Source organism: Salvelinus alpinus, chromosome 6 (assembly GCF_045679555.1).
Source record: "Salvelinus alpinus chromosome 6, SLU_Salpinus.1, whole genome shotgun sequence".
NCBI lineage: Eukaryota > Metazoa > Chordata > Actinopteri > Salmoniformes > Salmonidae > Salvelinus > Salvelinus alpinus.
The window spans coordinates 93349182-93361957 of NC_092091.1; the positions used below are offsets into that span (position 1 = coordinate 93349182).

At 45.2% G+C, this 12776-nt stretch overlaps 1 protein-coding gene across 1 annotated transcript; it reads right to left on the reverse strand.

Moving 5' to 3' along the window:
• Window positions 1-39: 39 nt before the first annotated feature.
• Window positions 40-12768, reverse strand: polr1e (RNA polymerase I subunit E). The gene is made up of 13 exons (XM_071404980.1): window positions 12636-12768; window positions 12258-12361; window positions 11235-11311; window positions 7946-8031; window positions 6948-7006; window positions 6415-6559; window positions 4244-4348; window positions 3142-3235; window positions 2722-2852; window positions 1860-1941; window positions 1441-1572; window positions 572-736; window positions 40-518 (listed from the first exon to the last, which is right to left on the reverse strand). The coding sequence occupies exons 1-12, from the start codon at window positions 12697-12699 to the stop codon at window positions 574-576; spliced, it is 1242 nt and encodes a 413-aa protein (XP_071261081.1). The 5' UTR covers window positions 12700-12768; the 3' UTR covers window positions 40-518; window positions 572-573.
• Between the last annotated feature and the right edge of the window lie 8 nt (window positions 12769-12776).

Here is a 12776-nt window from a genome sequence, read left to right on the forward strand (position 1 = left end):
CAGTATGAACTCACACACAACATGGGTTTAGTTCATTACATTAAATGTTTTATTTGTTTACAGAATACTTTGTGAGGACGGTTTCTAGTGTCCATCTCTATCTCACCTGCTTTCCCCCTCGAGGAATATTTGTTTCTCTCTTCCTCCTTACCCCCGTCTTCCTCTCCCCTTCTCTCTTCCTCCTTACCCCCGTCTTCCTCTCCCTTCCTCCTTACCCATGTCTTCCTCTCCCCTTCTCCTTACACTTCGAACACACCGACAGCATCATTACATTCTGGTACACCAGAAGTACATTCATATCCAATGAAAACGCTGCGTTATCCTTGCAGCCCTGCGTTGCAGTGCGTTCGGTGTGGTGCGTAGCGTTGGACGCGTCAAACTGACTGCCGTAGACGGCTTGACAGAAACGGTAGCAGAAGGTGAATGTTGAACTTTGGTTGCAGATATAACCAGACGATGCTGCATACTATTTAGCTCAATGACACTGTCGGTGTGTTCGAAGCGTTACCCTCGTCTTCCTCTCGTTCTCTTCCCTCTCGTTCTCTTCCCTCTCGTTCTCTTCCCTCTCGTTCTCTAATGCATTTTTTTGCGTTTGCGTATCTCTATGAACGGTTGGTATTTGACGAGGGGCAGCTGCAGAGTGGCCAGTCTGTTTTCAGCTGTCGCCCCGTCGTCCCCCTTCACACAGCCATGTCTGACTAGGGTCAACCCCATCGACTTGGCCACCTCCACGATCCTACACACACAGACACACAGAGAAAATATCAGTAACGCTGTTGCTTTTGTGTTTGAGGTGTGTCTCTCTCTCCTGTTCTCTCTGACCCCCCCAGGTCTCTCTGACCCCCCCAGGTCTCTCTCCTGTTCTCTCTGACCCCCCCAGGTCTCTCCTGTTCTGTAACCCCCCCAGGTCTCTCTCCTGTTCTGCTGACCCCTCCCCCAGGTCTCTCTCCTGTTCTCGCTGACCCCCCCCCCCCCCCCCAGGTCTCTCTCCTGTTCTGTGACCCCCCCCCCCCCCCCCCAGGTCTCTCTCCTGTTCTGTGACCCCCCCCCCAGGTCTCTCTCCTGTTCTGTGACCCCCCCCCCCAGGTCTCTCTCCTGTTCTGTGACCCCCCCCCCAGGTCTCTCTCCTGTTCTGTGACCCCCCCCCCCAGGTCTCTCTCCTGTTCTGTGACCCCCCCCCCAGGTCTCTCTCCTGTTCTGTGACCCCCCCCCCCAGGTCTCTCTCCTGTTCTGTGACCCCCCCCCAGGTCTCTTTTTACCGTTTCTCTGTGACTACCAGGTCTCTCTTTACCATTTCTCTGTGACCCCCCCAGGTCTAGGTCTCTCTTTACCATTTCTCTGTGACCCCCCCAGGTCTCTGTGTAAGTGTCTCTCTCCTGTTCTCTGTGACCCCCAGGTCTCTCTTTACCGTTTCTCTGTGACCCCCAGGTCTCTCTTTACCGTTTCTCTGTGACCCCCAGGTCTCTGTGTAGCAGTGTGAGGTCACAGGTCATGTCTCCCATGTGGAGCAGCAGGGCCAGGCAGTACGCTGCCATCTTCACACGCATCGACGTAGACACCACGTTCTGCACCCTACACACACACACACACACACACACACACACACACACACCACGCACACCACGCACAGGTTTATTCACACACATCAGTAACATTCTGCACCCTACACACACTAATACCAATGTAGCTACTGCATTTAACTAAATCTGTTTTTAACTCAGAGTAAGGAGAGGAGAGCTCTATTCCCTATCTAGTGCACTATGAAGGGTGCTCTTTGAGAAGCAGACCATCTATGGGCCCGGGTCAAAGGTCGTGCACTATAGATAAGGGCGTAGGGTGCCAGCGAGTGGACAAGCTACCTGCCGTTATTGAAGGTCTCCACGGTGAAGGTCCTCATCAGCTTGGTGTGGATGATACGAGGACAGCCCTCCTCCTGCCCGACTAGAATACAACATTAACACAACCCTTAATGATACGAGGACAGCCCTCCTCCTGCCCGACTAGAATACAACATTAACACAACCCTTAATGATACGAGGACAGCCCTCCTCCTGCCCGACTAGAATACAACATTAACACAACCCTTAATGATACGAGGACAGCCCTCCTCCTGCCCGACTAGAATACAACATTAAAACAACCCTTAATGATACGAGGACAGCCCTCCTCCTGCCTGACTAGAATACAACATTAAAACAACCCTTAATGATACGAGGACAGCCCTCCTCCTGCCTGACTAGAATACAACATTAACACAACCCTTAATGATACGAGGACAGCCCTCCTCCTGCCTGACTAGAATACAACATTAACACAACCCTTAATGATACGAGGACAGCCCTCCTCCTGCCCGACTAGAATACAACATTAACACAACCCTTAATGATACGAGGACAGCCCTCCTCCTGCCTGACTAGAATACAACATTAACACAACCCTTAATGATACGAGGACAGCCCTCCTCCTGCCTGACTAGAATACAACATTAAAACAACCCTTAATGATATGAGGACAGCCTTCCTCCTGCCTGACTAGAATACAACATTAACACAACCCTTAGGCCGGGATTCAATCAAAGGCGCATTGTCGACAGCGTGCCTTTTTTAAAAGTCAATTTCCCCAGAGATCATGTTCTCGGTAAACATTACAGGTTTAGGCTCAAACGAGGATTACTTTTTTTAAAAGTCAACACTTGCTTCTCGTAAACACACACACACTCACACTTGCGATTGATGTGTCTCTGCTGTGCCAGTTTGAGCATCAGGAGGAGGTAGAAGGCACAGCGCGACTGTCTCTCTCTGGCCACGCCCTCTCTGGGCAGGCTCTCCAAGTGACGCACCACGCTGTGACACCTGGAACAACAAGATCAACAACAACAAGACAACAACACGTGTCAACAACATAACATGTCAACACCACGCTCTGACACCTGGAACAACAAGATCAACAACACGTCAACAACATAACATGTCAACAACATAACATGTCAACAACACACAATGATCAACAAGACAACACGTCAACAACACATCAACAACAAGACAACACGTCAACAACATGTGTCAACAACAAGACAACACTTCAACAACACGTCAACAACAACACATCAACAAGTCAACAGTAGCAGTGTTGTAGTCCTACCCTCCGTCTGTTATGTTCTGTAGTTCCTCAGGGGTCAGGGCGGCCATCATAGAGCCAGCAGCATCCAGGGCATCGTACTCCACCGGAGACAGGACTGGGACTCAGGTAAGGACACACACACACACACAGCTTAACCTGGAGTCACACACACACACACACCTACACCTTAACCTGGAGTCACACACACACCTACACCTTAACCTGGAGTCACACACACAGCTTAACCTGGAGTCACACACACACACACACCTACACCTTAACCTGGAGTCACACACACACCTACACCTTAACCTGGAGTCACACACACAGCTTAACCTGGAGCCACACACACACACACACAGCTTAACCTGGAGCCACACACACACACACACACACACACACACACACAGCTTAACCTGGAGCCACACACACACACAGCTTAACCTGGAGCCCCACACACACACAGCTTAACCTGGAGCCCCACACACACACACAGCTTAACCTGGAGCCACACACACACACCTTAACCTGGAGCCACACACACACAGCTTAACCTGGTCACACACACAGCTTAACCTGGAGTCACACACACACACACACCTTAACCTGGTACACACCTTAACCTGGTCACACACACACACACACACACACACTTAACACACACACACACACACACACAGCTTAACCTGGAGCCACACACACACAGCTTAACCTGGAGTCACACACACACACACCTTAACCTGGAGTCACACACACACACCTTAACCTGGAGTCACACACACACACACAGCTTAACCTGGAGCCCCACACACACACACAGCTTAACCTGGAGCCCCACACACACACACACACACAGCTTAACCTGGAGCCCCACACACACACAGCTTAACCTGGAGCCACACACACACACACACAGCTTAACCTGGAGCCACACACACACACAGCTTAACCTGGAGCCACACACACACACAGCTTAACCTGGAGCCACACACACACACACACAGCTTAACCTGGAGCCACACACACACACACACACACACACACACAGCTTAACCTGGAGCCACACACACCTTAACCTGGAGCCACACAAACACACACACCACCCAGTCCGGGTGAAGGATACTGTCGTCAAACAGGTAGACGTGTTGAGGTGTGTCGGCGTCGTGGTAACAGGGAGGAAGGTAATGAGAAACTCCAGACTGGGACTGGACCACCTCCTGCTGCAGGGCTGCAGGGGGGGAACATTCACTATGTTACAGCTGTGTGTTACTGTACAGGTGTGTGTGTGTGTGTGTGTGTGTGTTGTGTGTGTGTTACTGTACAGGTGTGTGTGTGTGTGTGTTGTGTGTGTTACTGTACAGGTGTGTGTGTGTGTGTGTGTGTGTTACTGTACAGGTGTGTGTGTGTGTTACTGTACAGGTGTGTGTGTGTGTGTGTTACTGTACAGGTGTGTGTGTGTGCGTCTACAGGTGTGTTACATTCCACTACCTTCTAGTCTGACTGTGTCTAGACATTTACAGTGCCTTCGGAAAGTATTCAGACCCCTTGACTTCTTCCACATTTTGTTACATTACAGCCTCATTCTAACATGGATTCAATTGTTTTTCCCCCTCATCAATCTTCACACAATACCCCATAATGACATCACAATACCCCATAATGACATCACAAAAACAGGTCTTTAACAATTTAGGCTAAAATAATTTAAATATCACATTTACATAAGTATTCAGACCTTTTACTCAGTACTTGGTTGAAGCACCTTTGGCAGCAATTACAGCCTAGAATCTTCTTGGGTAATGAGCTACAAGATTGGCACACCTGTATTTGAGGAGTTTCTCCCATTCTTCTCTGCAGATCCTCTCAAGCTCTGTCAGCTTGGATGGGGAGCGTCACTGCACAGCTATTTTCAGGTCTCTCCAGAGATGTTGATCGGGTTCAAGTCCGGGCTCTGGCTGGGCCACTCAAGGACATTTAGAGACTTGTCTGAAAGCCACTCCTGCATTGTCTTAACTGTGTCCTTCGGGTCGTTGTCCTGTTGGAAGGTGAACCTTCACCCCAGTCTGAGGTCCTGAGCGCTCTGGAGCAGGTTTTCATCAAGGATCTCTCTGTACTTTGCTCCGTTCATCTTTCCCTCGATCTTGACTAGTCTCCCAGTTCCTGCCTCTGAAATATATCCCCACAGCATGATGCTGCCACCATCATGCTTCACTGTAGGGAAGGTGCCATGTTTCCTCTAGACGTGATGCTTGGCATTCAGGCCAAAAAGTTAAATCTTGGTTTCATCAGACCAGAGAATCTTGTTTCTCATGGTCAGAGTCTTTAGGTGCCTTTTGTGGGTGTGTTACACACAACTCCAAGCGGTCATCTGCCTTTTACTGAGGAGTGGCTTTCCTCTGGCCACTCTACTATTAAAGGCCTGATTGGTGGAGTGCTGCAGAGATGGTTGTCCTTCTGGAAGGTTCTCCCGTCTCCACAGAGGAACTCTGAAACTCAGTCAGAGTGACCATCTGGTTCTTGGTCACCTCTCTGACCAAGGCCCTTCTCCCCAGATTGGTCAGTTTGGCCAGGTGGCCAGCACTAGGAGGAGTCTTAGTGGTTCCAAACTTCTTCCATTTAAGAATGATGGAGCCCACTGTGTTCTTGGGGACCTTCAACGCTGCAGACATTTTTTTTGGTACCCTTCCCCAGATCTGTCCCTCGACACAATCCTGTCTCTGAGCTCTTCAGACAATTCCTGAGACCTCATGGCTTGGTTTTTGCTCTGTCAACTGTGGGACCTTATATAGACAGGTGTGTGCCTTTCCAAATCATGTCCAATCAATTGAATTTACCACAGGTGGACTCCAATCAAGTTGTAGATCTCAAGGATGATCAATGAACTCAATTCAGAGTCTCATAGCAAAGGGTCTAAATACTTATTTCGGTTTATTTTTAATAAATATGCAAACATTTCTAAACCTATTTTCGCTTTGTCATTATGGGGTATTGTGATGTCATTATGGGGTATTGTGATGTCATTACGGGTATTGTGATGTCATTACGGGGTATTGTGATGTCATTACGGGGTATTGTGATGTCATTACGGGGTATTGTGTGTCGATTTGAGGAGTTAAAAAATATATATATTTTGGAATAAGACTAACGTAACAAAATGTGGAAAAGGGGAAGGGGTCTGAATACTTCCCAAATGTACTGTAGGTGTGTGTGTAGGTATACAGGTGTGTGTGTAGGTATACAGGTGTGTGTGTAGATATACAGGTGTGTGTGTAGATATACAGGTGTGTGTGTTACCTTTCAGGCCCTTCTGGTCTATGATGGAGTGGGCAGCCTTGGCCACAGCGTTCTGCAGGGTCTCACTGCCCACCTGGTTCAGCCTCCTGGAAGACAGAGCTCTCTTCTGCTTGTTGGTGCCAAACGCCTCGATCAGAGAGTCCACCTGTAGGAGGGGGGGGTTAGTTATTCATTCTCACATAATGACATCACAATGCCCCGTAATGACATCACAATACCCCATAATGACATCACTGTAGGGGGGGGGGGGGGGGGGGGATTAGTTAATCATTCTGACATAATGACATCACAATGCCCCGTAATGACATCACAATACCCCATAATGACATCACTGTAGGAGGGGGGGGGGGATTAGTTATTCATTCTGATGATTGATGTGATCAAATGCAGATTTATAATGTAGCCCGTAGTGGATTTATTGGGGGGAAACTTCTAATCCCTGGACAAGAGACTAAAGGGAGGGGAGATGTTCAAGGCTGATAGAACTCTAAAACGTTCCAGGTTCTATTTTTAACAGAAATGAATGAAGGTACCTTTTCCCTGTATGTAAGATCTGTGTTCTGGGACGTATCGTTCTCTGTCGACGACTCCCCTGGGAAACAGACGACACGTTAAGTAAGTCAGAGTGACGACGCTCCAGCTCAACACGATCGCAGCACGTCACTGTACTGTTGGTTAATTAAAGGCTTGTCAGTCAGCATTTCATTTGTACAGCCATTCATCCAGCCTGTTTTTAAAAACAGAAGAAGTTGATGACCCAATCCCACATCAACGTACTTGTGGAGATCTGAGATTTGATTGGTATAGGTCAGTGTTTCTCATCTCCAGTCCCCCCAACAGCCCAACTCCAGTCCTCCCAACAGCCCAACTCCACTCCCTCCAACAGCCCAACTCCAGTCCCAGCCCAACTCCAGTCCCCCCCAACAGCCCAACTCCACTCCCCCCGACAGGCCAACTCCAGTCCCCCCGACAGCCCAACTCCAGTCCCCCCGACAGCCCAACTCCAGTCCCCCCGACAGCCCAACTCCAGTACCCTCCAACAGCCCAACTCCAGTACCCTCCAACAGCCCAACTCCAGTCCCCCCCGACAGCCCAACTCCACTCCCCCCGACAGGCCAACTCCAGTCCCCCCGACAGCCCAACTCCAGTCCCCCCGACAGCCCAACTCCAGTCCCCCCGACAGCCCAACTCCAGTCCCCCCGACAGCCCAACTCCAGTACCCTCCAACAGCCCAACTCCAGTACCCTCCAACAGCCCAACTCCAGTACCCTCCAACAGCCCAACTCCAGTACCCTCCAACAGCCCAACTCCAGTACCCTCCAACAGCCCAACTCCAGTACCCTCCAACAGCCCAACTCCAGTCCCTCAGTACACACGGTTGTAGTCCCAGGGAAAAACTCACCTGTTTAAACCTACTGAAACGTCAGTATAGGTAACATTGACACCACGCTGAAGGGGGTTTTATCCGTACCTGGGATGACGGGCTGCATGTGGAACGTACCTGGGATGACGGGCTGCATGTGGAACGTACCTGGGATGACGGGCTGCATGTTGAAGAGTTGAGCACTGTGAACCTCCATCCTCATGGTCTCCTTGTTCAGCACCCCCACATAATACCTGGAATATAACACACCCTATAATACCTGGAATATAACACACCCTATAATACCTGGAATATAATAACACCCTATAATACCTGGAATATAATACACCCTATAATACCTGGAATATAACACACCCACATAATACCTGGAATATAATACACCCTATAATACACCCTATAATACCTGGAATATAACACACCCTATAATACCTGGAATATAATACACCCTATAATACCTGGAATATAACACACCCACATAATACCTGGAATATAATACACCCTATAATACCTGGAATATAACACACCCACATAATACCTGGAATATAATACACCCTATAATACCTGGAATATAACACACCCTATAATACCTGGAATATAATACACCCACATAATACCTGGAATATAACACACCCTATAATACACCCTATAATACCTGGAATATAACACACCCTATAATACCTGGAATATAACACACCCTATAATACCTGGAATATAACACACCCACATAATACCTGGAATATAACACACCCTATAATACACCCTATAATACCTGGAATATAACACACCCTATAATACCTGGAATATAACACACCCTATAATACCTGGAATATAATACACCCACATAATACCTGGAACATAATACACCCTATAATACCTGGAATATAACACACCCACATAATACCTGGAACATAATACACCCTATAATACCTGGAATATAACAACACACCCACATAATACCTGGAATATAACAACACACCCACATAATACCTGGAATACAACACACCCACATAATACCTGGAATATAATAACACACCCACATAATACCTGGAATATAACAACACACCCACATAATACCTGGAATATAATAACACACCCACATAATACCTGGAATATAACAACACACCCACATAATACCTGGAATATAACAACACACCCTATAATACCTGGAATATAATAACACACCCTATAATACCTGGAATATAATAACACACCCACATAATACCTGGAATATAATAACACACCCACATAATACCTGGAATATAACAACACACCCACATAATACCTGGAATATAACACACCCACATAATACCTGGAATATAATAACACACCCACATAATACCTGGAATATAACACACCCACATAATACCTGGAATATAATAACACACCCACATAATACCTGGAATATAACACCCCCACATAATACCTGGAATATAATAACACACCCACATAATACCTGGAATATAACACACCCTATAATACCTGGAATATAACACACCCACATAATACCTGGAATATAATAACACACCCACATAATACCTGGAATATAATAACACACCCACATAATACCTGGAATATAACACACCCTATAATACCTGGAATATAATACACCCACATAATACCTGGAATATAACACACCCTATAATACCTGGAATATAACACACCCTATAATACCTGGAATATAACAACACACCCACATAATACCTGGAATATAATAACACACCCACATAATACCTGGAATATAATAACACACCCTATAATACCTGGAATATAATACACCCACATAATACCTGGAATATAACACACCCTATAATACCTGGAATATAACACACCCTATAATACCTGGAATATAACAACACACCCACATAATACCTGGAATATAACACACCCACATAATACCTGGAATATAATAACACACCCACATAATACCTGGAATATAACACACCCACATAATACCTGGAATATAACACACCCTATAATACACCCTATAATACCTGGAATATAATACACCCTATAATACCTGGAATATAATACACCCTATAATACCTGGAATATAATAACACACCCACATAATACCTGGAATATAATAACACACCCACATAATACCTGGAATATAACACCCCCACATAATACCTGGAATATAATAACACACCCACATAATACCTGGAATATAACACACCCTATAATACCTGGAATATAACACACCCACATAATACCTGGAATATAATAACACACCCACATAATACCTGGAATATAATAACACACCCACATAATACCTGGAATATAACACACCCTATAATACCTGGAATATAATACACCCACATAATACCTGGAATATAACACACCCTATAATACCTGGAATATAACACACCCTATAATACCTGGAATATAACAACACACCCACATAATACCTGGAATATAATAACACACCCACATAATACCTGGAATATAACACACCCTATAATACCTGGAATATAACACACCCACATAATACCTGGAATATAATAACACACCCACATAATACCTGGAATATAATAACACACCCACATAATACCTGGAATATAATACACCCTATAATACTAATACACCCTATAATACCTGGAATATAATACACCCACATAATACCTGGAATATAACACACCCTATAATACACCCTATAATACCTGGAATATAATACACCCTATAATACCTGGAATATAATACACCCTATAATACCTGGAATATAACACACCCTATAATACCTGGAATATAATACACCCTATAATACCTGGAATATAATACACCCACATAATACCTGGAATATAACACACCCTATAATACACCCTATAATACCTGGAATATAACACACCCTATAATACCTGGAATATAACACACCCACATAATACCTGGAATATAACAACACACCCACATAATACCTGGAATACAACACACCCTATAATACCTGGAATATAATAACACACCCTATAATACCTGGAACATAACAACACACCCACATAATACCTGGAATACAACACACCCACATAATACCTGGAATATAACACACCCACATAATACCTGGAATATAACAACACACCCACATAATACCTGGAATACAACACACCCTATAATACCTGGAATACAACACACCCACATAATACCTGGAATATAATACACCCACATAATACCTGGAATATAACACACCCACATAATACCTGGAATATAACAACACACCCACATAATACCTGGAATATAACACACCCACATAATACCTGGAATATAACACACCCACATAATACCTGGAATATAACACACCCACATAATACCTGGAACATAATAACACATGGTGACCCTGCCACTGTTTTGGTAAACAGCGGACAAAATACTTGGTACACATGGTTTTGAGCTCTTGAAAATATTGAAAATATATTTATTTTTTTAACTCGCTGAAATAAAAACTTACTTGCAAAGGTTGTTGCATTTTAGGGATTCTGTTCCAAAGTTACTCCCAACATAGGAGAGTCTCTGTGATTCTGCAACCTGACACAGAAAGAAGACCGTGTTAGAGAGAGGTAGCCTTAAAACCCAGGAAGAAGACCGTGTTAGAGAGAGGTAGCCTTAAAACACAGGAAGAAGACCGTGTTAGAGAGAGGTAGCCTTAAAACACAGGAAGAAGACCGTGTTAGAGAGAGGTAGCCTTAAAACACAGGAAGAAGACCGTGTCAGAGAGAGGTAGCCTTAAAACACAGGAAGAAGACCGCGTTAGAGAGAGGTAGCCTTAAAACACAGGAAGAAGACCGTGTTAGAGAGAGGTAGCCTTAAAACACAGGAAGAAGACCGTGTTAGAGAGAGGTAGCCTTAAAACACAAGAAGAAGACCGTGTTAGAGAGAGGTAGCCTTAAAACACAGGAAGAAGACCGTGTTAGAGAGAGGTAGCCTTAAAACACAGGAAGAAGACCGTGTTAGAGAGAGGTAGCCTTAAAACACAGGAAGAAGACCGTGTCAGAGAGAGGTAGCCTTAAAACACAGGAAGAAGACCGTGTTAGAGAGAGGTAGCCTTAAAACACAGAAAGAAGACGGTGTTAGAGAGAGGTAGCCTTAAAACACAGAAAGAAGACCGTGTCAGAGAGAAGTAGCCTTAAAACACAGGAAGAAGACCGTGTCAGAGAGAAGTAGCCTTAAAACACAGGAAGAAGACCGTGTTAGAGAGAGGTAGCCTTAAAACACAGGAAGAAGACCGCGTTAGAGAGAAGTAGCCTTAAAACACAGGAAGAAGACCGTGTCAGAGAGAGGTAACCTTAAAACACAAGAAGAAGACCGTGTTAGAGAGAAGTAGCCTTAAAACACAGGAAGAAGGAATGGTCTTTTACCAAAGTGTCCAATATTTATCAACTCAAGTGTTTTGCTCCTGAGCACAGATCCAAAACTGATCCAAGATCAGCGTTTTAGAGGCAACGTCACCCTACACCAGGTGTAGTGGTCTCACCAGCATGCGTCGGTTCTTCTTCCTAGGGTTGGTCTCATCCACGTTCTTATAGAAGCTGAAGTCCAGCTGCTGTGTGTTCCTCAGGTTGCCGTTAGAGAACTGAACTGTTGAGGAGAAAGGGTATTGATATGAATGCGTATGGTATCCATTAATGGTATCCAAAAATGGTAACTATTAGTTAATTTGACTCTTGGGAAGTAGATAAAATTCCGAAATATACATTTAACGTTACTGCGCTAACATGAGAGCACCCACGTGTACTACGGAACAGGGTGGATTTCAGTGTTGTCAACGCTTGGAGACGCTTAAATTGCAATCGTGTGATTAAACATGTATTTAAAATGAATAATTAGCCTGTGACATAAATAGTATATTTACCAATAACAGCTTTATCGTCTTCTCTCTCCTCTTCACAGCAAACCAATGTGCAGTTTGCGTCCATGTTTGTTGTCAGTCGCGGATCAATAAACAATCGGAGTGATATTCGCCTCACAAACTGCAGCGACGTCCTATGGCAAG

Coding starts and splice junctions, on each gene's coding strand:
- polr1e (XM_071404980.1), bottom strand. CDS start 12,699: ATGGACGCAAACTGCACATTGGTTTGCTGTGAAGAGGAGAGAGAAGAC. Junction 4,349..6,414: donor AGACCAGAAGGGCCTGAAAG/GTAACACACACA, acceptor CCCCCCCTGCAG/CCCTGCAGCAGGAGGTGGTC. Junction 3,236..4,243: donor CGTCTACCTGTTTGACGACA/GTATCCTTCACC, acceptor CCTGAGTCCCAG/TCCTGTCTCCGGTGGAGTAC.